Here is a 25,621-nt window from a genome sequence, read left to right as displayed (position 1 = left end):
CACATGATCCCTGTCTATTCTTTTACGGTTAATGAACCAGTATCAGCTCATCTTGCTGCCTCTGTCCTCCCCTGCATCTCTCAAGGCAATGGGACCTTTGGCTTTGGCATCGTCCCTACATCCTGGGACAAGGTTTCTACATTCTGTCAGCAGCTTTCCTTGCTTCCACCTCCTGCCTGCTGCCTTTTTGCCCTGGAGCTCAGTCAGTTCACACAAGCAGCCTCTGGAGATGGTTGCTTCTCTTCACGGGTGTTTGGGGAGATCCTTCTTGTCCTTGCAGGAGGCTGTCCTGTATGGCCGATCAGATTTCTCAAGCTCCTTCCCCCTTCAGAGCTGCTTCCCATGGCACCACTTGTCTCAGTCTCCTGAGTGTGTCAAAGTCTTCTCCTCTGGAGTCCCAGGTCTGTGCTCTGCTGCTGGCCTTACTCACTGCCCTTTGGTGTCTCATCCCCAACTAATTCATGGCCATGACAGCCAAGACTGACACTGAATATCATCACATCCTTAACCAGCTGTTCCTTCTTGGCCAGGATCAGGTCCATGTGAAAATCACCCTTGGTGGCCCACCTGGCAGCTCTCTGAAGAAGTTGTCCCAAGAGCCTTCAGGCTGTTGGCACCCTGTTGCTTGGCCTTGCCAGGGAATGCCAGGGCACTTAAGTTCACCACAGGAACCTGCTCATGAACCTGGAGAATTCCCGGGGTTGCTGACAAAAGACCTTTTTTGTTTCCTCTTCCTGAGCAAGCAGTTTATAACTTCCAACATAAGGTCACTCTTGCTGACTCCTGCTCTGATCCTAAATGACAAAAGCTAGTCCAACCTGTTGTCTGTCAAAGAGAGAACCTCCACACATCGAAGCTTCCATTTCATACATGGGGGATACTCCTCATCGTCCCTGCTGCTCCCTGGGTAGAGCCTGTATCCCTCCATTGCAGCACCACAGCTCAGCAACCTGTCCCATCATGTCTCAATTAATCCAAAAACATCACAGAAACATCACAGTTCTGTGACAAGCTATGGGTCTTCAGCTCCTCCTGGCAGTGCACATTTGGGCCACAGCACATCAGTTGTGGCACTGTAGAGGAGCACAGACTTCTCACAGGGAAACCTGAACACTGGTCCTCACCACAAAATTGGTTTTGATATGGACCGTTGCTGTGCTTGGAGGATGCTGTTCTTGAAGACAAGATGTATCCAGGAACACTCTGAAAATTCTTGGTCTTTTCATTGATTGTATCATCAAGGGGGTGAGTAAAAACCCCTGTGCAACTTTGCTTCATGTTCATGCAGTGCCTGCAGCTCTTGGGTGGGGAAGGAATAGACCTTGCCTCTCTGATGGCATCTGATGATTGATGCCTCTGACTGATGGCATCAGTCAAGGGCACACAGGCACCAAACCGCACTCTCTGCGATGCCGTCTGGAGTGTCTGTGATGTACCAGCCTGAATGAGAATTGCTTTCCTGTAGGTCCTGTGAGGTCCATGCCTGCCTTGGCATCTGGTGCAGCTCTGTGGCCCTGGATCTGGACATTAAATAGTGTACCTGCCCTGAATTCTGTTAGGCAATGTGGGGATTAACATGGGACACATGCCATTATAGTCAGTGGAGGTATAGTAAATCCAGCTGATGGAAAAGAGGGAGACCCAGCTCTCCCTATGGTACATGACTGCAATTGTTCATATGAATACCTGTATAAACTGCCATGAAGATAAGGAGTACGAAAAGGTTCTTTTGGCCTTTATTTGGGCATAAGCTGTCATGTCACTTGGCCAAAGGAATTTCACACCAGGCTCATCCACGATTCTCGATATGTTGCCCTGCCTCTATGAACTTCTCCATTACAGTTTGCTGTTACCTACATGTATCTTGGACCACCTCTGGCAACTCAAAGGTCACCAGGTATTTGTGTCTGAACACCTGACTCCTGACTTCCATCTCCATTAATTCAGATGGGACCTGAGACAAGGAGCTCCCATGCAGGTGCCTATTTTGTGCACACCTGAAGAGAGTCAAGAGGAATGCCACCTCCTGTGGCTTTGTGGTGTGCATGGGAGGGAGCTGAGTCTCCTTCAAATGCCATAAATAGAAACACAGATGAAATCCCACCATTGACCCATGGATCACTTCTGTCTGTAGGTGTAAAGGAGGTCCCTGCCTGTCACTCTCTGAGTATCCTGTCTAAAAAATAACACGAAAAAAGTGGTACATTAAAAGTAACTCTGAGAGAAGGATTATATTTCTGGAAAGAAAAAAAAAGTCACATGTAGATGTAACTTTGTCTCTGAGTGGAAAATTTCATTTCATGAAAGAACTGGCTCTCCCTAGTTGAGGGAATAACCATCACTGATTGCCTCAACCTGTTTCCCAGCAGGTTCCCCTGGAGCCCCAGGGACACCTGGAGGGAGCTCAGAGAGGGCAGAGAAAGGGCTGCCTTGGGCTGGTCCTCTGCTGCTGAGCTGGGCTGGGCTCCTGGGCTGGAGGGAGCTCATGGCAAGCAGGCAGCACTGCAGAGAGACAGCTCTGCCCAGGAGCAGCTCCTCTGCAAAGCGCAGCAGGGCTGAGGGCACTGCCTGCAGGCACTGAGGGGTGAGGAGGGAAGGGAGAGGGAGGTTGGAGGCAGAATGAGGTGGACGGAGAGAGGAGAGAGCTGACCTGGAGAAAAATCTTGACAGCCCTTCATAGGGTAAGTCTCTGGCTGCAGGGCAATACAGCTGTGGGTCCTGGAATGACCTCCTAAAGCTGGCACATCCCACAGCCTAGGGGATCTGTCAGAGGGACTCTCACAGTTTCTGCAGTGCAGAGAAAAAGGCCGTGCTTTGGAGCACAGCTTCCCTGCTGCACCCTCAGAGGGACAGGGCATGTCAGCTGCCTTCACCAGGGGATGGCTGCAGAGTGTGAAGGTGGGTGTGCAGCCAGGGGTGCCCAGGGCTGTCCTTCTGAGCAGGGTCCCTGCACCGTGGGGGGCTGTGTGCTGGGGCAGGGACTCTGCCACCGGTCAGGGTAAGTACTCAGCCTGCCAGGGAACAGTAACAGCAGATATGAGAAAAGCTATGGGTAGAAGAAGCATCTCACAGCAGGGCAGGGTCCTTCTGCTGGCAAGAGGGTGCTGTGTGGGTCAGGGGAGCTCGCAGCTCCAGATCACCCCCTGGACATTTCCGAGGGGACTTTTCAAGCGGAAGATCAAACCAGGGATTAATATATCATAAAGATCTTTCCAGACCCTGTGTTTTCTGTTTCCTACTCTTGGGGAATTTGGGGGGAGAAATGGAAAAGGAGCTGTAATGCTTTCAGCAAGTCCCTGAGACTCCTGAGCTGTAACTTGGAGTGACCAGTAAGTCTGATAGGAGCCTCCTGAAGTAGAGCACAGGGACTGAGAACAACTGCCTGGCTGTGCTGGTGTCTGGGAGGTGGCATGCACAAATGGGTGAGGGTAACTCTTTCCTGAGACTGCAGCTGCCTCTCCCCTTGCCTCTCTGAGCCAGTCGATCTCTGCTCTTTTCCTTGGTTCTCCACTTGTCTGTGTTACTGTTATCTTGCTGCTGCTGTCAGGCTCTGTGGGGATGGGAGTTTCAGCTGCAGAGTCACACACTGATCTTGTGGGTCCTGCCATGCAGCTGTGTCCACAGGAACAAGTGTCCCAGCTTTCCTATAATCTGAGGGGTTATTCTCAATGGTGTCTGTGGGGCTGGGGAATGAGCTGATTCTTCCTTACAGCAATGCTATCGCATCAGGTCACTTGGCTATCACCTCCGAGTGTCCTTCCAAGCTGTTAGCTGCCCTGCAGGATGCAAACCTGTCTCACAGCAGCTTTCTGTGATCTGAAAGCCCCATGGAGAAGCATAGAGATGCTAGGACTGAGGAAATGCTCTTGGGCTGGTGAAATGAGCCCGGTGTGTCCTTGGCTAGAAGCAGGGTGCTGAGACTTTGAGAAAGGGGGAGACATTTGGTGGTCTGCTGTGGATGTCTCAGGTCTCAGGAGCCTTCAGCGTTTCTTCTGTACTCCGGGAGAACAGCGTGAGCCAGGCAAGGCAAGAGGATTGCCTGTGTTTTAGTGCCTAGAGAGGGGGAGCTGCTCTGTCCTTCTGTCTAGTTCCTACTTTCACTGTGCTTGCACCTTTCTGAGATGGAGGGTGATCACGCTTCCATGTTACCCTGAAAAGACACCAGACACTGCTGAGAGCAAACAAAACTCCCCAGGGGCGATGTAGGCAGCTGTAAAAAAACCTAGAACTCTTAAAATGCTTTTGCCCTCCTGGTTCCTTAGCACTGGCAGTGCAGATGATGACAATCCCTTCTGTGTTAGGAGCGGCTTCAGGTGACAAATTCAAACACCAGACTGGCCTCTGCCCACATCAGTCCCATGAACCCACAGCTGCAGAGCAGGGCTGACCTTTCAAGAGCCCATGGGCAGAGGCCCTGCTCTTCATTGCACGCTCGGCCAGCACCAAGCAGGGCTCCAGCCACAGACCTGAAGGAAGGTCTCCTAGAAAAGGAAAAGGGTCTGTGTGTGTGAGAGTGGGAGGGTCTATGGGAAATGGCTTTGATATTGCTCTGAGAATAATGCCCTGACTCTTCACTGTCTTTTTTCTACTTTGACAGCACCCCATTCCCAGAGGAAGAAAATGTCCAACGGCAGCTCCATCACCCAGTTCCTTCTCCTGGCTTTTGCTAACACGCGGGAGCTGCAGCTCTTGCACTTCTGGCTCTTCCTGGGCATCTACCTGGCTGCCCTCCTGGGAAACGGCCTTGTCATCACCGCCATAGCCTGCGACCACCACCTCCACACCCCCATGTACTTCTTCCTCCTCAACCTCGCCCTTCTTGACCTTGGCTCCATCTCCAGCACTGTCCCCAAAGCCATGGCCAATTCCCTTTGGAATACCAGGGCCATCTCCTACCCAGCATGTGCTGCACAGGTCTTTCTGTTAGTCTTTTTGATCTCAGCAGAGTGTTTTCTTCTGACTGTCATGGCCTATGACCGCTACGTTGCCATCTGCAAACCCCTGCACTACGGGACCCTCCTGGGCAGCAGAGCTTGTGTCCACATGGCAGCAGCTGCCTGGGGCAGTGGGTTCCTCCATGCTGTGCTGCACACTGTCAATACATTTTCATTACCCCTCTGCCAAGGCAATGCTGTGGACCAGTTCTTCTGTGAAATCCCCCAGATCCTCAAGCTCTCCTGCTCAGATGCCTACCTCAGGGAAGTTGGGGTACTTGTAGTTTGTGCCTGTTTAGTCTTTGGGTGTTTTGTTTACATTGTGCTGTCCTATGGGCAGATCTTCAGGGCCTTGCTGAGGATCCCCTCTGAGCAGGGACGGCACAAAGCCTTTTCCACGTGCCTCCCCCACCTGGCTGTGGTCTCCTTGTTTATAAGCACTGGCAGTTTTGCCTACCTGAAGCCCCCCTCCATCTCCTCCCCATCCCTGGACCTGGTGGTGGCAGTTCTGTACTCGGTGGTGCCTCCAGCCATGAACCCCCTCATCTACAGCATGAGAAACCATGAGATCAAGGATGCCCTGAGAAAACTAATGACTGCATGCTTTTTAGAAGGAATAAACTACCTCTTGTCTTCTGCATAGTACTTATATCTCATTACAGACCCAACCTGTCTTTTGCTGGTCTTTTTATGGTGATTTTGGGTGTGGTTTTATTCCTTCTTTTTCACTTTGTTTTATATATCTGAATGCTTTCCACAAAGAAGTGTCTTTATTCCTCTGGTTTCTAATTCACAGTCTGTCCAGGCTTTTCTGTGCCCTGGAGGCTGTGCAAATGAGCTGTTCCCTCTGTGTGTTTCAACAAAATAAAGGGCCCTGCAGTGACTTGTTTTTCCAAGTTTCTTCCTCCAAGACCTTCTCTGGTGCTGCAGGGAGCAGTGCCTGTGTGCAGAAGGGAAGAAGAAAAGAGTCCTGGCACAGCAGCAGCACCAGGGAGCACCAGCGCTTGGTCTTTCCCAAGCTTCTCTCTTCCCACTTCCATGCTTTCCTTCTGAACCCTTCGATTGGTGGAAGGCCTGAGGGCTCTTGAAACTTGGTTAGAGTACTTCCGTGTGGCAGGCCTGTGACTGCAGGCAAGGACAGGCAATGGGCACTTGTGTGACAGAGCTGGCCTCCATAGCAGCATTTCCATCATACAAGGGGATCTCCCCAGGCCTTGTGCCACAGATGCCCCCCAGCCCTGGGGCTCAGCCCTCTCCACCCCCGAGGAGCTGCTGTGCCCTTCAGAGGGTCTGGGGCTGTGGGGTGAGTGCCCAGAGCTCTGCCGCACCCTGTGGTGGGCACTGCTGTGGGGCCATGCCAGACTGGGCTGCACTGGGGAGAGGGCAGGGGAGGTTGAGGGAGGTGAAGGGAAGTGGGAAGAGTTTAGGGGGAGCTGATCTGATCTGGAAAGTGCCCAGGAGAGAAAAAATATCAGTGTAGAGCTTGTAGTGTGTGACCATGGAGGGCAAGGACTGACACCAGGGGGGTGTGGTGCAGAGCCTGGGCGTGTGGAAAGCATGGAAGAAATGCAGGTGTAGGGGAGAGGAGGAGTCTGGTCTCTGCCCTTGGCAGTGCGGACAGATAGGGAAGGTGGCTCAGGGCCTTTGTCACCCCCAGCATCTCTCATTGGCCATTTCCAGCACTTGCTGGTCACCCCGGGTTTACGGGTGAGTTTCGCTGTGAGGCCACCTCCATCATCCTGGTGGTCCAACGGCTGGTTTGGGGGAACAGACAGCCCTGCCCAGCTTCTGTTCTTCCCCAGACCCTGGCAGACCCTGGAGCAGAGCTGTCTGCAAAACCCCATGTAGGACAAGGCTGCGGCAGGGCTTGGGTCGGGTGCTGGGGAAGCTGAAAAAGTAGCAGGATCATGGTGGAACTGTGATCTGAAGGCCATCTTTGGGATCACAATGGGGGGAAGGTCCCCACCCCTGACTCTCCCCTTTCCCATGCTGTGCCTGCACAGTGGGGCAGTGGGACTGTTTATGGGCAGTGGGGCTGGGCCAGCACAAGGACAGGGTGCTGACAGGGGCCATGAAGCAGCTGCCAGGAGGTGCCATCATGGACACTCTTTCTAAGGATTGTATACCAGACGTTAATTACTGAGAACTTATAGCTATTTTTGTCATGTAAAAAGAAAACTTAAATAGCCTTAGTTCATAATCGAGAATACATAGGAGTTCCATTTCAGCACTGTCCTATTACTTCTATTACTGATAGTTCCATGAATTCCAAAACGTCCTTGAGAGCTTCCATATTTTTCCTTGGTTCCAAACCTCGGACTGCTGAGACACGGAGAGTACTACCTCAAATCTCTGCAAACCAAATCTCTCCCACCTGCTCTCATCCATGCTCTTTTACCCCAGGATACTTCTAACCATCATGTCAGCACACTACGTGGTCTCTTTTTATCTGGGTGAAGTCAGGGTGCTCCCTCAAAATGCCTTCCCTACAGAAGTCTTCTCAACCTGCTGATGCCACTTGTATCACCTCTCACAATGTACAGCTCCATATTAGTTCAGCAGAGCTCCATGGGATGGACAGTTTTCCTGCTCCTTTCATTAGAAAAGGTGACAAACAGGAGAGACTCGTTGCCAGGAAGCCAGAGCCTTGGGTGTTGCTCACTTGGTTCTTACTGGCACTTCATTCAGACTCTGTTGTAGTGGCTTTGGTGCTTTTCTGTGGCTATTCTTCCTGCAGAGAAGATCTTAAAAAGACAATGATTTCATAAACAATGGTCATAAAGGCCCTGTTGTAGACAACAACGTTTGCCATGAGCTCTGGAGAGAGCCAGGAAGATAGTTACTAAGCACCAGGAATATGCAGGAATCTCAAGGCCTCTTGTGAAGAGAGAGCAGCTCTGAGCAGCACTGATTGCTTGGCAATGTGTAGGGCTCAGAGAGAGGGTCGAGAGATGTCAGTGAGAAACAAGGAGGTGGCTGATGGCTTTAGCAAATCCTGAAACCCTCTCTGAGGCCAGAAATGGCAAGCAGTGGATGTCTGTGGATGGGGAAGAGGAGGAGGTGTGTCCTGGGAAGATGTCAGGAAGGAAGACCCCCCTTCTGCAAGTCAGGGATTAAAGAGATTTGTCTATGATAATGTGCATGCCTAGAAAATGGACAAGGCCCGCTGCTGAGGGTGGCTCTCATGCCAAATGATCTGAACATGCTCTTTTCTTGCTTCACTTCCCATACTTGGATGGACCTCAGGAAACATCTATGAGTGTGGAGGATGCACAGACCTCCTGGGGTGAAGTATCATCACTGTGGGGAAAAAAGGGAAGGGTTTGTGAGAGACGTGGTTGTGCAGGGAGAGAGCCGTGCACATAAGAATTCAAGTGAGCCTGGGGCTAGTGGAGCACATCTTTGGTGCTAGAGGAACATAAACAAGGCTTGGAAAGAAGCCAGATGGGTTGCAGGGAACTCAGAGATATTGTCTAAGCCTCAGAAAACTACAGCTTTATGTTTGAAGAACAGTGAGGACAGAGAGCTTTCAGTTAGCCTTGGGATATCATTGGGTCAGAGTGAGTTGGGGAAGCAGGGGGGAGAGTTAAAATCTGCAGAGAAACGATCACTGACATAGGACAGTATAGGACAGCCTGTGGTGGGGAAAGCCAAGGGCTTTGGTAGGGCTGGGACCCAGAACTGAGGTCCTTGTTCTCTTGGCTAGGGCTGCTGACTTGTGCGCTGAGTGGTCTCCATGTATGTCAGCACTGGCATGATTGCCCATCTGAAGCCCCCCTCCATCTCCTCCCCATCCCTGGATCTGGTGGTGGCAGTGCTGTACTCACTGGTGTCTCCAGTTGTGAACCCTCTCATCTATAGCATGAGGAACAGGGAGCTCAAAAATGCCCTGAGGAAAGTGATTTCATGGGCATTATTCAATACCGGTAAACTTCCAGTCTTTTTCCACAAGTGACTCCCATACTAGGCCCATGCTTTCTTTTAGTATCATTGTTGTTATTGCTCTTTGGGGTTTCATGTTCGTAGACCAATACTTGGACTTCCCGTACTTCATGTGAAGCATGAACCTCCTCTGTCTCACCTGGAGGACCATATAAAAATGTGTCTTTGTAACACTGGGCCCAAGCTGACTCCCTCATAGCATCGCTGTAACAAAAAGGGATCTTCCCTGTGCACTGCCTGATGGTAGGGCTGTTTTTCCAAGCCTCGTGTCAGGAACAGCCCTGAGATACTGCACCCCAAAAAGGCCTAGAGATCCATGGTTTCAAGGGCAAAAAGCTCATTGTCATCTTGTGACCTGCTAGAGGGGTAGACTTAGGACTCACCTGTTGGTGCCTGGTGACAGTGGAGATGATGAGTCGTCACTGAGATACAAACCGAGTCCTCTCCCACATGTGACAGGGCAGAAGACATCTTCCAGGAGGAGAATCTGTAGCTGCCTGGATATCCCAGGGGATCTCCATGGGCAGCGTGTGCCTGGGCTGTGACTGGAGCTCCACAAAGTGAGAGATTGCCTAGGTGGAATCACCCAAAAGTGTTAATTCCAGGTATTCACAGGGAAAGGAGGACTCTGCAATCAAAGGGCAGGCAGCAGGAACCCAGCTGGCACAGGGAAAGGGGGCTGGAGAGATGGAAGAGCTGGCTGAGGATCTCCAGGGCCAGGACTGTCATGCTGCCCTGGGGTGTGGGCCTGGTGGGGGCAGAGAAGGGGCAAATGCAGTCATGTTGGGGATCACCTATCATATGAACACAGAAGAGCCAGAGAGTGAGTGGCCATACAGCCCAACCCTGAGGAAGGACCTTTGCTGCATGGTCATGCCTGTCTTCCTCCAGGTCTCCAGGATACGCAGCTCTACTGCCATTACTAATACAAAGGGAACCAGTTTCCTACCAACACTCATTACACATCAAGTCCCATAGCTCTTGCCACAGCCAGACTCTCAGCCAAGCCCATTCTCAGACACGTCCGGCTAGATCAAGTGCTTGTCTCGACAGATTTTGAAAATGTCCACTGATAGAGATCTCACCATCTGGCCTGGGTCCTTGCTCCAGTGTTTGGCTCTGAGGCTTTTTTCCAAACCCCGGCTTTCTCAGCCTCTCCTTGTACACAATGTGCTCCAGGCCCCAGCCATCCTTCTGGCCTCTGCAACTTTCTCTCCAGTCTGTCAGGGTCTTCCTTGTGCTGGTAAGCCCCATACTGGATTCAGCAGTCCTGAGGTGGTCGTCCTGCTGTGGGTTAGCCTTGCCCAACACCCAGACACCCACCCAGCTGCCCACTCACACCTCCATCTCAAAAGGACAAAGGGACAAAATAAGATGGAATAGCTCATGGGTCACGATAAAGACAGGGAGATCACTTACTAATTACTGTCACAGGCAAAGAAGGGTTGACTTGGGGAAGATCAATTTAATTTATGCCAAGTAAAAAAGGTTTGGAATGTGAGAAACACTGACAAAATTATTCAAGTCCATTGCCCTCACACTTTCCCCAAGCTCAGATTACTCCATTGCTCCAAGTTCTTCTACATCGAGATCCCAAGGTCAGGGTGAGGTGGGGAAACAGGGGGAGGCAGCTAAAGTCTGCAGGGAAAATGGCACAGGCATAAGACAGTGTAGGACTGTCTGTGGTGTAAGCAGGGCCTTTGTGCAGCTGCCCCCCTCCTCCCTGCCAACACAACTGAAGTCCTTGTCATCTCCACGGTGGCTGCTGTCTCTTCCACTGAAGCCCATGCGAGGACACCGGTTCCTTACAGCCCCAGGCCCTTGTTCCCTCCTCACTGACCCCCAAAACAGCCTGGGAGCTGTAAGCATCCCATGAAGGAAAGGATCCCCCTTCCCAGGGGGATGGGGCTCAGGGTTTGGCCATCCTGCTTGGTGAAACACATTTAGGGCTTTCACAGCCACCTCCACAATTGATTTTCCACCTGTAACCAGTGTCTCCGACTTCCTGGTTCACCAGCCACCAGGGACGGTCTCCTTGTCTGGTCATTCCCTCCACGCTCTCTAGAGTTATGTTCCTCAGTGGCACCCACTAACACCCTCAGAAACTTGGAAGTTTGATGCTGGCTTTTACTTCTTGAGAGGCGCGTTCAGTCTTTCAGGATCTGCAGTTCAGGAACTTGGCACCAGAGGGCTCATTAACATGAAAACTCCCTAACGAGCCAAGGCTCAGTGCATAGTTGTCCTTTAGGTCTTCAATTCTTATGTGGTTAATTATAGACATTTCAGGAGCGTAGTCAAAGTGGAAAGATTTCAATACTAAACAATAAGAAAGAATTCTCGCCCCCCCCCCCCCCCCCCTTTTCTTTATTTTTCTGTTCAGGCACCATGTAATATCACAAATCTTCATATTGATCCTCCTAATGGAGTTTGGATGTATACAAAAAGCAAGACCCTTTTTGTCTTAACAATCTATGGTCATTCTTCATCCCTACCCCCAGCCCCACCTTTTCTCTCAACCACCTGGCACTTACAGCAGCCTTGTTCAAATCTGAGCTTTCTTCACTGAAGTCTGCAGCTGCATGCTTCAGCCCATGGGCACCAACTCCCTCCTGCTTGGAGAACGAGCTGCACACAGACACGCGGCGATGTAATACACTCAACAACTGTATATTAAGTCCACGTTACCTCCTCTGAAGTCCACTTCCCACAGCGGATAGCATTAGATGAGCAAAACCCACATTTTTGTGTAAGTACGGATCCCAGGACCCCCCAAAACACTCCCTGCCCTGGACTCCGTCTGTCCATAGCGGCTCTTTGCACACAGCAAGTCACACATTGAAGTGACGAGCTCTCCTGATTGACAGAGGGGAAAAAGGAGACAAAGTGAATTAAATGCTCTCTTTTGAATAGCCAAACAGGCACTAAGCCCAATGTATCTGGGACACAGGAGCGTCTTCAAGCAGACTCTGCAATACCTAGACCCACGCATTTTTCATTCCCTGCAGGTATAAAGTACATGTGGTTCCATTGTCAGTGAAGGCAGGGATGAGAGTGGTCTCCTCTAATGCTGGGCATCTTGGGTGCCATGGCCCAGGCTTCCTTTTCTACTCAAGGGGGAGAAATCAGTAGTCTCAACTGAGATGCTTGGACACACCGTCTGGTGACCAGCTCCTGCTCCAGAAGTGCTCCGGTAGGTCATGGGTCTCATTTCCCAGTCCCACATGGGGGCTTCAGCCACCCCTGGGTATCTTGGAGGCAAAGTCAACCTCTGTGCTGGCAACTGAGTCAATCCCAGAATGAAGATGTTAGCCAAAAGTAGAAACATGCAGGAAAGAGCTTGGGGCAATAAGTGTGTAAAAAGTCACTTTTCAGCAGTTTGATATTGGTCTGCAAATTCTCACGAATTTTTTCATAGGCCATGGACATGGACCAGCAAGATGATGACACTTTCTCTCCCTTTATGTAAAGAGAGATGTATACAGCCATTTCCAAAAATGTATTTCCTCCCAACACTTTGAATGGAGAACTGTGTTCTGGTGACACGTTTATATTGACATACTGTACATCTTCATTTCCTATCTAAAGGGTGCTTGGAGCAGTGAAGGTTGGAGCAGTTGGACAGATCTCCCTTATTTCTTTGCCAACAAGAAATGGACACACCTGCTGTCACTTCCATCGCATCATCCCTTTTTTCTGATCTGGCCACATCTTTATGGGATGTACAATGGCATAACACCATGGCCCCCCAATGCCAGACCTCAAGTGATACACAGAGGCCTAGGGCACAGACATATAAAGAGCCTCAGAGCACACATGTGGAAAGCAAATGTCACTTGTGTCTTCAAGAAAGAAAAGAAGGAAGACCCAGGGAACTACAGGCAAGTCAGACTCACCTCCACCCCTGGGAAGGTGATGGAGCAGCTAATCATGGAAAGCATTTCCAGGCACATGAACGATAAGAAAGTAGTAAAGGTGCATAGGACATACCTATGTATGTCCAGTTTGCCAAAGTCTTCCCTGATCTGATCCTCTTCCACCAAGGCAGATGTCCATGCTTTCCCCCTGGTCTCTGGCAGCTGGGATTTCTGAAGGCCGGTCTTGCTAGCAACTGCCGAGGCAATGAAGGCATTCTGTGCCTCAGCCTTTCCCACGTCCTGTGTCATCAGGTCCCCAGTCTCACTGAGCAATGGGCCCACATTTTCCCTCGTTTCCCTTTTGTTACCTGTCTACTTACAGAAGCCCTTCTTGTTTTCTTTGACATCCCTCACCAAATTCCATGCCATTTGGACTTTACCTTTCCTACCTTTGCCCCAGCATGCTCAGACAGCACCTCTGTGTTCCTCCCAGGTTACCTGTCCTTGTTGCCACCCTCTGTATGCTTCCTTTTTGTGTTTGAGTTTGGCCAGGAGCGACTTGTTCATCCACGCAGCCCTCTAGGCATTTTTGCCTGATATCATATTTGATGGGCTGCACCCCTCTTGAGCTTGGAGGAGGTGATCCTTGAATATTAACCAGCTTTCTCAGGCCCGCCTTCCCTCCAGGGCCACATCCCATGGGGCTCTTCCAAGCAGATACTTGAAGAAGGCCAAACTCTACTCTCCTTAAATCTGGCATTCTGAGATTGCTTTTTACCTTCCTCCTTCCCCTCAGGATCCTGAACTCCACCATCTCATGGTCACTACAGCCCCATCTCATGGTCACAAGGCTGTCTTTGACCTTCACATCCCCAACAAGCCCCTCCTTGTTGGTGAGGAAGAGGTCCAGCAGAGCTCCTCTCCTCGTTGGCTCCTCTATCACTTGGGTGAGGAATTTATCATCAATGCACTCCACAGACCTCCTGGAGTGCTTATACCCTGCTGTGTTGTCCTTTGAGCAGGTATTGGGGTGGTTGAAGTCTCCCATGAGGACCAGGGCCTGCCAATGTGAGGCTGCTCCTACATGTCCGTTGAGGACCACATATACTTCTTCTTCCTGGTCCGGTGGCCTATCGCAGACATCCACTATAACGCCACCCTTTCCTGTTATCTCCTTAATCCTCACCCTTAAGATCTCCATTGGCTCCCTATCCATCCCGAGACAGAGCGCCATGTCCTCCAGCTGTTCTCTCACACAAAGGGCAACTCGCCATCCTTGTCTTCCCATCCTCTCTTTCCTCAGGGGCCTGTATCTCTCCATTTCAACACTCCAGGCATGGGAGCCATCCCACCACGTCTCCATGATTGCAACAAGATTGCTGCCCGGCAACTGAACACAGATCTCTAAAACCTCGTGGTTATGCCCCATACTGCACGCATTAGAGTACAGGCACTTTAGAGAGGCAGCCCAGCATGTTGAGTTCTTGGAGAGGGTGTGAGAGATTTCTCCACCGTGGTGCTTTGTAGGCATTTCCCTGCTTACATGTAAGTGCTGGAGGTGACCCCACTTGAGCCCCATTTTGCTGATTGTGTGATCCCTTCCCATCACATCACCCCATGCCCTTTGCTCATTGATCCTATCTATCCCTCCCTTAGAGGACTGCTGGTTGCTCCCTCCTGCCCAATCCTTCTTAATTTACAGCCCTGCTTATGAGGTCAGCCAGCCTGTTGGCAAAAACAGCTTTGCCCTGCTTAGAGAGGTGGATCCCATCTCTCCCAAGCAGACACTGGTCTGCAAACAGGGTGCCATGGGCACGGAACCCAAAACCATGTCCCCTACACCCGTTCTGCAGTTAATGATTAACTTGTCCTATCAGTGCCTTTCTCCTCACACCCTTTCCCCTCACCAACAAGGTTGAGGAGAACACCATCTGGGCCCCCATGCCCTTCACTATCACCCCCAGAGCCCTGTAGTCATATCTGATACTGTCACTTCTTTCCCCTGGCAGTGTGATTTGTGCCCACTTGGAATAAGAGCAGGGGGTAGTAGTCAGAGGGCCGGATGAGCTTTGGACATCCCACCTCAACATCCTGGATCCTGGTCCCCAGCAAGCAGCAAACCTCTCTAGATGGTTGGTTGGCATGACGGATGGGTGCCTCTGTGTCCATATTAGGTAGTCATCCATTACAATCCAAAAACCCCCATGGCACTACGTCTAGTTGAGGCTTGACTATCTCCATTGTGGAGCTCCCACAGCCTTTCTGGGTGCATGTTCCCAGTACCTGACAGACCTTATAGTGCAGATTCTTTTCTCTTAAGCCTAGTCAGAATTTCCCATGGCCCAACTTTTTCCCATGGCCCAACTTTTTCCCATGGCTTCTCATCCTTCCACTGTGCCCACCTGGGAAGAGTCTGACTCATCTTCATCTGCACCATCCCATAAGCTAGCTGTAGACAATGACAGTATCTCCCCTGGGCCAGCCTTGAATTTCTGACATCCTTCTCTTTGGCCCAATGATATTGACCGGTCTTCAGCAGACTCCCCATTTCCAGCAGTTGGAGGTTTTTGGACTTGTGGGCCTAAACCTGTGTCTATAACCGCCATGCTGATCCCCACCAGGTCCCACTCAAGCTTCAGGAGATAACTAGGGATGTGAAGTCAGGGGTCACCCATCCCATTCCAGGGGGTCTTCATTCCAATGAGACAGACCCTGTCCTCACACCAGTGTATTGTCTGTACCACGTCTGCAGTCACTCCATGAGGAGTGGAGGTGAGCAGCTTTGATGCACATGTGCATCCACAGAGGCAGCTCCTCACACGCTCTTCTCTACACCATGGAATGTGGCAGAGGGGCGTAGATCTACCTTTAATTACTTATGAGATGCCCCCATCACACTGGGAAGGTGTTCTCTGCAGGGGTAGAAAACCTTTCCATTGCTCTCAGTGAAAGTAGTGACCCATGGAGGTGTAGTGACCCGTGGAGGTGTAATGACTGTCAGCTAAACGGCAGTCACACTTGTGAGTTACCCACCAAAAAAGAAATTGTACTGTGCTAAAAAAGGAGGAGTGCAGTTTCAGAGTGCAGATCTCCCAACTCCTCTGCCTTTCTTAGCCCAGACGTGGAGAAAGTGACAAAGGAGGTGTGATGCATAAGTATCCTGACTCGGATGACCAAACCAAGGACTCTCTGATACCACGATGGTATCACAGATATCACAAAGGGAGAGCTGTGCCTTTCTGTAGGGCAACCTACAGCCTGGCAGGAGTACCACAACAACACAATAACACAGTGTTGGTGTGAAGAAGATGTAGGACCCATAGCCATATGATCTAGGCTATAGATGTAGGCCCCAAGGTCTACGTCCCCTATAGACGTAGCGCCTGAGCTCCTTTGAAGGGAACAGCAGTTCAAGGAAGATGGGGAGCAGGGGCATCAGGGAGGAGGGCATGTCAGCCTTCCTGTCAGCCCCAAACTGCAGGCCAGCAATGGCATGAGGAAATGGAGGCCAGTGACTCCTTTGTATCCAGGAAAGTCCTCACCAAGACAGCCTTTGCCTTCCCCCCATTCCCACTGCCAGCCCCGCTCACCAGGACAGTGCAAAAACCCTGGTCCTGGGGATCCTGGGACCCCTCCAGCAGCTCCAGCCACAGAGCAGCCAGCCCTGAACTGGCATGTACAGAAATGGATTTCTCTTTCTTATTTAATCCAGAAGCACGAGAGGTGTTTGGGTGCTATACTAGATCCAGGTCCAGTTTTTTTTCCTGAGGGTGCATGAATCAATCTCCAGCCTCCCTCCCTGTGCCTGCTGGGTCCCTGCTGCCTCTCCTGGGATTGCAGAGCCCTCCATTACCTTCTCACACTTGGATTTACTGTTTTCCCTTTTTATGGCCATGCCTTGGGTGGTCCCTCATTTTGTGAAGCTCCCCACTCACTCCTGGGCACACGCTGACCCTTCAGATCCCCTGAGCTCTCCCGATTCACCTCCAGAAAGGATGAGTGTTGGCCATTAGCCCGTGTGGCAGCCCAAGGCAGGTAAGCATGAGACAACTCTCCAACTCTCTTTGCGCCAGGCACTGACACCTGAGCCCTGGATCCAGATGTGGGTCCCCAACAGATCACACTGGGGTGCTGAGCTCATCCTCCAGGTCAGTAGGGAACCAAACGAAAGCCAGAGGATCTTTTAGGGTGCAGCTGAATGACAATGTCCTTTCATGATCTTTTGAATTATAGCCCGGTCTGCAGGACCTGCACTGAAGGTCTCTGTGGTGGTGAGATGACACTTTTTAAAGACATAGCATTGGGGAGCCAGCTGTGATAGTGTTGTAAGCATTTACAGAATGCTTCTAGGTCACACACAGCAGGTTTCACCATTAGCACAGCTGGGATGAATCCAAACATTTCTGTAGGATCGCAAGTATGACAGAGACCGCAAGAAGAAAAAACCAAGCAGATTGCAGACCTGCCCTTAGATACCATGGGTGCCATGACTGCATAGGGCTGGTCAAGGCATTCTAGATGAAAAATGGCTCTGAAACCAATTTTCTGACTGTGTCCTTGAATTCCCTCTCCAAAGAGTGGAGGGCAGCTAATTCCAAGAGCATGATTTCAGAGAGCAGGTGTCTAAAAGAGATGGAGATTTCCCCCTCTGTTAACCCCCATTTCTGTCCCTAGGCAGTGACAGCAAGAGGTCCATTTCCCCTTCCGTAGGGCAGTGACTCTGCCGAGCCAGCGCAGATATCCAGCCTCTGGTTAGAAACCCTCGGAGGGGATGGGTATTCAGCTCCCCCATGCACCCCACAGACCCACCCTCTTGCTGCAGCGCAGATGTGCACAAAAGAAGCTCCTGCATGCGAGTACCTGGTCTGAGCTCCTTCTCTAATGAGTGGGGATGGAGGGTGGCAGTTAGTTACTCACACTTTTGTGTGGCCTGCTGCATTTGCAGTGCCGGGGTGGTCCGAGACACGTACAAGTGCCTGCAAGCCCTGACAGAGCAATTCTGAGTGACCCACAGCCTTCCTCTGCATCAACACTAGAGATGAGTGGGCCTCCACTGAATGGGGGTGACGCTGATCACTCTCCAGACTCCTTCACCCATGCTGCGGGGTCCCTGCTGCCTCCTCTGGGATTGCAGAGTCCTTGTTTCCCTGTGGATACACCAATTTGGCACTTTACCTTCGGTGACTCCACTTTGGGTGCTCTCTCACTTAGAGGGGCTCCATTCACTGCCCACCTCGGGCACACTCTGTCCCTGGAGAGCCTGGGGGATCTCCAGGCAGCTCCAGTTTCCCCTTGAGAATGACGTCTGCCCCATCTGACATGTGACAGCCTTGGGTATGTCACTCAGTGACCAGCCATGGCCTCCACTGTCACTAGACACTGACGGGAAGAGTCCTAAATCCAATCCTTGATCTCTACATGGTCACAAGGTGACCGAGAGGCTTTTGCTCCTGCAGCCATGCAGAACCCTGAGCAACTCCTGACTCCGGCATTGGAAGACAAGCCCAGTGTTCACGCGCAGCACAGAAGAGATCTCATTTTACTACACAGATGTTGTAGTGTGTTCAGCTCTCAACAAGCATTAGACACCTTTAGAGAGGCTCCAGGTAAGAAAGAGGGGGTTCATACCTCTGTAGAAGTAAAAGGACTCCAAACATTACTGTAGGAACATTATAAATGAAGAATAACAATTACAGTAACAATAAAGAGAACAACAAAAACAACAAGAAAATCAGGACTGGTGTGGAATACCCTGGCAGTCATTTGTGGAGAGATGGGATGTTTCTTGGTGCTAAACAGGAGTCCATGAAATCAGTTTCCTAATACCATTCTTGATCTCATGGTTCCTCATGCTGTAGATGAGGGGGTTCACTGCCGGAGGCACCACTGAGTACAGAACTGCCAGCAGCAGGTCCAGGGATGGGGAGGATATGGAAGGGGGCTTCAGGTAGGCAAAAACACCAGTGATTACAAACAAGGAGACCACAGCCAGGTGAGGGAGGCACGTGGAAAAGGCTTTGTGCTGTCCCTGCTCAGAGGGGATCCTCAGCACAGCCCTGACGATCTGCCTATAGGACAGCACAATGAAAACAAAACAATAGAAGTGCACAAGGACACTAACCACAAGTACCCCAACTTCCCTGAAGAAGGAGTCCAAGCAGGCGAGCTTGAGGATGTGGGGGATTTCACAGAAGAACTGGTCCACAGCATTGCCCTTGCAGAGTGGTATTGAAAATGTATTGGAAGTGTGTAGCACAGCATGGAGAAACCCACTGCCCCAGGCAGCTGCTGCCATGTGGACACAAGCTCTGCTGCCCAGGAGGGTCCCGTAGTGCAGGGGTTTGCAGATGGCAACGTAGCGGTCATAGGCCATGACAGTGAGGAGATACAATTCTGCTGACATCAAAAAGGTAAACAGAAAGACCTGGGCAGCACATCCTGGGTGGGAAATAGCCCTGGTGTTCCACAGGGAATTGGCCATGGCTTTGGGGACAGTGGTGGAGATGATGCCCAGGTCAAGGAGGGATAGGTTGAGGAGGAAGAAGTACATGGGTGTGTGGAGGCGGTGGTCGCAGGCCACGGCTGTGATGATGAGGCCGTTGGCGAGGAGGGCAGCCAGGTAGATGCCCAGGAAGAGCCAGAAGTGCAAGAGCTGCAGCTCCCGGGTGTCTGCAAATGCCAGGAGGAGGAACTCAGTCATGGAACTGCTGTTGGGCATATGCATCCTCTGGACACAGGGGACTGTCCAAGGAGGAAAAGGCAGTGACAAGTTACCAGAAACATCTCTGAGTAAAACCAAAGATATGTCTCATACACCCTCCCCCTATCACACACGCACCCTTTTCCCTTCCTCAGGAGGAAATTTCATTCTGCCTCTGGTCTTCAGCTTCATTGTCTGTGGCTCTGTGTGCTGGAGCAGGGCCTCTGCCCATTGTCTTTTGAGGAGTCGACCCAGCCCCACTGCAGTGGGTAGATGGGAACGTGGCAGGGGGGCTGGGTTTGATATTCAGAATGTGTCAGATAAAATCACTCCTAACACAGGAGGGCTTGTCAGCATCTGCACTCCCAGTGTTAAAGAATGTGGGTGGCAGAAAGAAGTTTTGGGGGGGGGGGTTGACTACTTCCCCCATCCTGCCATGTGAGTGTTCTCTGAAATCAGAAATCATGAGCTGAGCCATGAGAGGCAAAGGGATTCACTGTGGCTTAGTGAGGAGTGAATGGAACCAGCTGCCCTGTGCTTGCAGTTTTCTCAGATGGAGGCTGATCACACTCCCATGGTACCAGTAAAAGCCACCAGATGCTGCTGAGAGCAGAGGGATCCACTCAATGCCTCACCCTTTCTCAAGGTCTCAGCACCCTGTTTCTAGCCAAGGACACACACCGCTCATTTCACCAATCCAAGAGCATTTGCTCAGTCATAGATAGCATCTCTGCAACTGTCTTTGTGGGCTTTCAGATAACAGAGAATGATTTCCATGCTTAAGGACAGCTCACAGCTTGGAAAGCTACCTCAAAGAGTTAAAGCCAATGTCCTAATGATTACATCTAATCCAGGGAAAACCAGCTCATTCCCCAGCCCCACAGACTGCATTGCCCACAGCCCCACAAGTGAAAGCTGGGACACCTCATTTCCATGGACACACCTGCATAGGAGGACCCACAAGGTCAGAGTGTGACTCTGCAGCTGAAACTCCCATTCCCGGACAGCCTGACAGCAAGAATGAAATAACACTAAAAACAACACAGACAACCGGAGAATCATGGGAAAATGCAGTGAGGGTCTGGCTGAGAAAGGCAAGCAGAGAGGCAGCCGGGCACTCAGGAAAGTTCTGCTTACTCAGCTATTCAGACCTCCTCCCAGACACCAACAGTGCCAGGTAGATGCTCTCAGCCCTGAGCTCTACAGAGGGAAATGGTCACGTGGCTGGAGAGCTGCACCCACGGCTCTGCTGGAGCTCTGGCTGCTGAGGACATGGTTCATGCTTTGGACCCCCCAGTTCTGAAGGGCAGAGGCTTTGCTGGGAGGGAGAGGAGGCAAGGGGGGTTGCTCAGAGGAAGGGGTCTGCACTGGAGGAGATCATACAGAGATTTCTGAATTCTCCCTCCCACAACATTTCTTGGTTTTGTTTCTTCTCATTCCCTGATCATATTCTTGCTGGCTGGAGATTTTCCTCCTGGGAGATGTTTTCCTATCCCATTTCTTTTCCCTGTCAGCACTCACAGACCCCATCCCAACCTTTGCACACCCATCTTGGACTTACAGAAACCTGCCTGTTTGCAGAGCACTGGCTGGGTGCATGTTCCTGTTTGCAGGTGCAAAAGGGCAGCTCAGAACAACCCTGATGGGTCCAGAAAAGGGGGTGTTGTCCATAGGCAGGGCAGTGGCTCAAGGCACTTTAACAGGCTCCTAGCAGAGCTACTGATCACTGTGCCCTGGTACACAGCCCCCTGGGGCTGAGGGACCCTGCTCTAAAGCACAGCTCGGGGTGGGGCGGGGTGCCCTGCACCAATGCCTTCACAGCCCTGCAGCCATCCCCAGAAAAAAAGTAGCTGTCATGCCCTGTCCTTCTGATGGTGCAGCAGGGAATTCCTGCTCTGGACTACATCCTTCTTGTCTACTGTAGAGAAACTGTGAGTTTTACTTACAGAGCTCACAAGCTGTGGATTGTGCCAGCTTTTGGAGATCCTTTCAGGATACTCTTGTGCATTGCCCTGCAGTCAGAGACCTACCGTGTGAAGATCTGTCCTGCAACAAGCCCTCCTTTGTCCTCCAACTGCTGACTGCCTTTAACCTCCCTCTTCCTCACTACTCTCCCCTCGGTGCCTGCAGGCAGTGCCCTCAGCCCTGCTGCGCTTTGCAGAGGAGCTGCTCCTGGGCAGAGCTGTCTCTCTGCAGTGCTGTCTCCTTGTAATGAGCTCCCTCCAGTCCAGGAGCCCAGTTCAGCTCAGCAGCAGAGGACCAGCCCAAGGCAGCCCTTTCTCTGCCCCCTCTGGGCTCCCTGAAGATGTCTCTGGAGCTCTGGGGCTGACAGCTCCTGAAAGGCACCGGGGTCACCCCTGGGGACCATGCTGCAAAATCACCTGAAGTAATCACCAACAGTAGAGACTGAATCCAGCAACATGGTTTGCCCTGCCAGAGTGCGGTTCTCTGTGACAGGTGTCAACGTTCCCCTCTCAACATCAATATTCTTCACCCACAAGAGAAGGGACACACAGACAGGGCCATGGAGGGGCTTGGCTTCCCTTTTGCAGGCCAGGGATTCAGCTGAGGCAGTGCAGGCTTCTCATCCTGACCAGGAAGCCCTTGGGTTGAAGCGCAACTCAGCTCCTCGCTTTGACTCCACAGACCCAGCGGAGCTGGGAATCCTCCTGCTTCAGTTCAGGTATGCACAAAAGAGTTGCCAGTGTGTGAGCCCTTCTCTGAGCCCCTTACCTTTAGTCAGTGGGGACTTGGGTGCTCACATACAGATACTTTGTGATGACTGAGGTGCCAGAGGTGGTCCAAGACATGGGCAAGTGTTTGCAAGCCCTGATGGAAAATCTCTGAGGATACCCACCTCCTCCCTGAGCATCAGCTGAGGGCCAGAGGGGGAATGGAGAGATCTTGGCCACCCACAATGACATCAGATGTTTAGGGCACCTGAACGTGCCTTGTAAAATATCTGAAAAGCCTCTAGTGCCATGCCAGGTGCCTGCGTGCCAAACACAACTCCACTCAGTAGGCAAACACAGCACCCAACCTCCAGGAAAGCCATGCCCTCTTAGAGCTGGTGGGGGGCAGACACCCCAGGGCCTCCCAAAGGGGTCCAGTGACTATGTGCCACTACCTGAACGACAGCCCCACGGCACTGATGCAAGGCCATGCCACCTATACCCGTGGTGATGCAGGGCTGGGAAGCAGATCCCATCAGGGTGCCCTCCCCTGTGCCTGTGTTCTCAGCCCTGGACTATTCTCCTCTCTCTGTACCTCTACTCACCCACCTGCTACTAAGAAGAGGGAAGCTGATAATAATCACAGACTCATAGGATCAGAGGATCATAGAATGGTTTTGGTTGGAAAGGAACCTTTAAAGACCACCTAGTTCAAACCCCTTGCCATGGGCAGGGACATCTTTCGCTAGATCAGGTTGCTCAAAGCCCCATCCAACTTGACCCTGAACACTGACAATGATGGGGCATCCACAACTTCTCTGGGCAACCTGTCCCAATGTCTCACCACCCCCACCATAAAAATTTTCTTCTTATATCCAATCTACCCTCTTTAGTTTTGAAACCCTTACCCCTTGTCCTGTCACTTGGTAAAAAGTCTCTCTCCATCTTCTTAAAAGCCTCCTTTATATATTGTATGGCTGCACTAAGGTCTCCTGTCACAGATCCTGATTTAGAATTCTGCCAAGCACACCGATTTGTCGCAGACAGGCGATTTAGACTGCTTAAAGAACCACTGCCAGAGGTATCAGCAAAAGTGGTTTTCTTGAAACTTAGCAAAGTTTGATGGCAAGGTTCACTCTATCACTTACTGCACAAAGGATATAAAAATGATTCAAAGTTACCAACACAGAATCAAAGGTACCAATACAAAATCTGTATAGAGCACTATCATACAAGGTAATACGTGATATTGGTCATTTCCCAAAGATCTGCAGAAGGTAAGAAGTCTCTCAGCCTCAAGAACCTTGAGAGATGTCCCAGCTCAAGGGGAGATCGCTGCCGTACAGCCAGCTGCTTAGCAGGGAGAGCTCAAAGAAGGCTCACTTAGGCTGTCATATTTATGGAATAAAGTGGTTGGCTCGCAGTCAAATTATATGCAGTGGAGAAGGTATGCATGAGACTCCTTGTACCCACAACTTTCTTTGTTTGTTGACAAACGAGTCTTGGAGGAAACACCTGCTATTCATGTGTTAATCACATGCTTGCTGTTCCAGTTTCCAAGCCCATACGCATCAATGTTCACCATGTCACTCTCTTCCTGTGTGGGTTTCCAGAGAATAGCTTGGAACTAGAGAGGTTCTTAGTCATGTTATACCTAGGCATTTACCTCTTTTGGAGCCTGAACCAAACTACCACTAGTTTGGCCAAAGAGTCGAGTGCATCCATCCCAGGGACTCAGCTCCCTCCCGTTCCTGCCACAAACCAATGGGTGGTGGGAATCCTCTTGCCTCAGTTCAGGTGTGCACACAATACAGTCCTCTGAAGACTGGAAGAAATCACATGTCCCTCCTATCTCCAAGAAGGACCCAGGGAACTGCAGGCCAATCAGCCTTACCTCTCTCCCTGGGAAGGTAATGGAGTAGCTAAGCCTGGAAATATTTCCAGGCACATCGTACTGGTTTTGGCTGGGGTGGAGTTAATTTTCTTCATGGGGGTCCCTAAGGTGCTATGTCTGGGATCTGTGACCAAAAGCATGTTGACAACACACCAATGTTGGAACTATTGCTGAACCATGTTTGCAGAGCATCAAGGCCCTCTCTGTTCCCTCTCTTCCTCCCCAGCGAGTAAACTGTATTTCTTGGTGAGGGAAGAGCAGGGGATGTCATTTAGCAAGTCAAAGGTTTACACTGTCTATTGGTGTCCATGTCCACGTCTTGGTAGCGGGGGGGGTGGGGGGGTGTGCAGTGAAGGCCCCTGTGAGGAGATGCCAGGGGCTGCCTCCATGCCAGACACATCTGGTTCCAGCTGGCTCCAAAATGCACCCACCACTGGCCAAAACCTGAGCCCATCAGCAAAGCTGGGGGAACCTCTGTGAAGGTATATTTAAGAAAGGATACAACTGCTAGACTGGGAGAGGAGCGAGGAGGAAGAAGTGTGAGAAACAGCCCTGCAAACACCAAGGTCAGTGAAGAAGGAGGGAGAGGAAGTGCTCCAGGTGCCAGAGCAGATGGTCTCCTGCAGCCCATGGAGAAGACCCCAGTGGAGAAGGTAATCCCTGCAGCCTGTGGATGACCCAACACTGGAGACATTGGATCATTCCTGAAGGAATGGTGGCTTGAGGAGAGCCCATGCTGGAGCAGATTTATGTCAAAGGACTGTAGCCCATAGGAGGGACCGCATGGGAAAAGTGTTAGAAGGAAGGAGCAGCAAAGAGGACCTGGTATGGACTGACCACAACCCCCCATTCCCCACCCCCTGCACTGCTCACAGGGGGAGGAGGTAGAAGAGTTGTGAGCTAAGGAGGGAAGTTGAGCAAGGGAGAAAAGGGTGGGGAGAGGCCTTCCTTGGGGAAGGAGATAAGGTCTGTCTTATCTCCACCAGCCCCACACTTCTTCAGCCTTTGCAACTGCACATGCCTGGTCTGCCCACGTAGCTTTGCCACTGTCACCTTTGTATGAGGCCCACGCACATCTTGCCACACCCAAGCGTAAGCTGGCCTCCACCAAACCTGGAGCCCAGCTGGCCTTGGAGACAGGGCAGGGCCAGGTCCCCCCTACCCAGGGCTGGGCACAGCTTTTCCCTGGGAACCTCCCTGAGGAGCTCTCCTCCTGTGTGTCAGCCTGTGGCCTGGCACGGGTGGCACAGGGACAAGGGCTGCTGGGGCAGGGCTGAAGTAGCTCAGCTGGGAGAGCGTTAGACTGAAGATCTAAAGGTCCCTGGTTCAACCCTGGGCTTCAGCACTGATTTGCTCCCTTTCATTTTTGCAGAGCCCATCTGCTGCCTTCCAGCCTGCCCCAGCCCTGCTTGCTCCTTCACCCCTTGTCAGAGCACTGTCCCTGCCTTGTAGCTGCAGATCTGTGGCTAAGAAGGAGCCTTCCTCCAGCACCAACAGTCCCCAGCCTCCCCCTGGGCAGGACTCTCCATTTAGTGCTCCTCTGGGCTGCTCTCCATCTGTCCCTCCTTCCCTGCTCCTCACGGATTGGGATCTTTCCTCTGCGGGGTCTCTGCAAAGACCTCCTC

The 25,621-nt window shown here is 51.4% G+C and overlaps 2 protein-coding genes across 2 annotated transcripts; one reads left to right on the top strand and one right to left on the bottom strand.

Moving 5' to 3' along the window:
- The first annotated feature begins 4,620 nt into the window (after positions 1-4,620).
- LOC138683188 (olfactory receptor 14A16-like) lies at positions 4,621-8,889 on the top strand. Its single transcript, XM_069774719.1, has 2 exons — positions 4,621-5,498; positions 8,808-8,889. Exons 1-2 carry the CDS (start codon positions 4,621-4,623, stop codon positions 8,887-8,889), a joined length of 960 nt encoding a protein of 319 aa, XP_069630820.1.
- A 9,632-nt stretch (positions 8,890-18,521) lies between these two features.
- On the bottom strand, positions 18,522-19,430 carry LOC138683100 (olfactory receptor 14J1-like). The gene has a single exon (XM_069774622.1). It carries the CDS (start codon positions 19,428-19,430, stop codon positions 18,522-18,524), a length of 909 nt encoding a protein of 302 aa, XP_069630723.1.
- Between the last annotated feature and the right edge of the window lie 6,191 nt (positions 19,431-25,621).

This window comes from Haliaeetus albicilla, chromosome 31 (assembly GCF_947461875.1).
Source record: "Haliaeetus albicilla chromosome 31, bHalAlb1.1, whole genome shotgun sequence".
NCBI lineage: Eukaryota > Metazoa > Chordata > Aves > Accipitriformes > Accipitridae > Haliaeetus > Haliaeetus albicilla.
This window is presented reverse-complemented; position numbering and strand designations above follow the sequence as displayed.

Coding starts and splice junctions, on each gene's coding strand:
- LOC138683188 (XM_069774719.1), top strand. CDS start 4,621: ATGTCCAACGGCAGCTCCATCACCCAGTTCCTTCTCCTGGCTTTTGCT. Junction 5,499..8,807: donor ATCTACAGCATGAGAAACCA/TGAGATCAAGGA, acceptor CATGAGGAACAG/GGAGCTCAAAAATGCCCTGA.
- LOC138683100 (XM_069774622.1), bottom strand. CDS start 19,430: ATGACTGAGTTCCTCCTCCTGGCATTTGCAGACACCCGGGAGCTGCAG.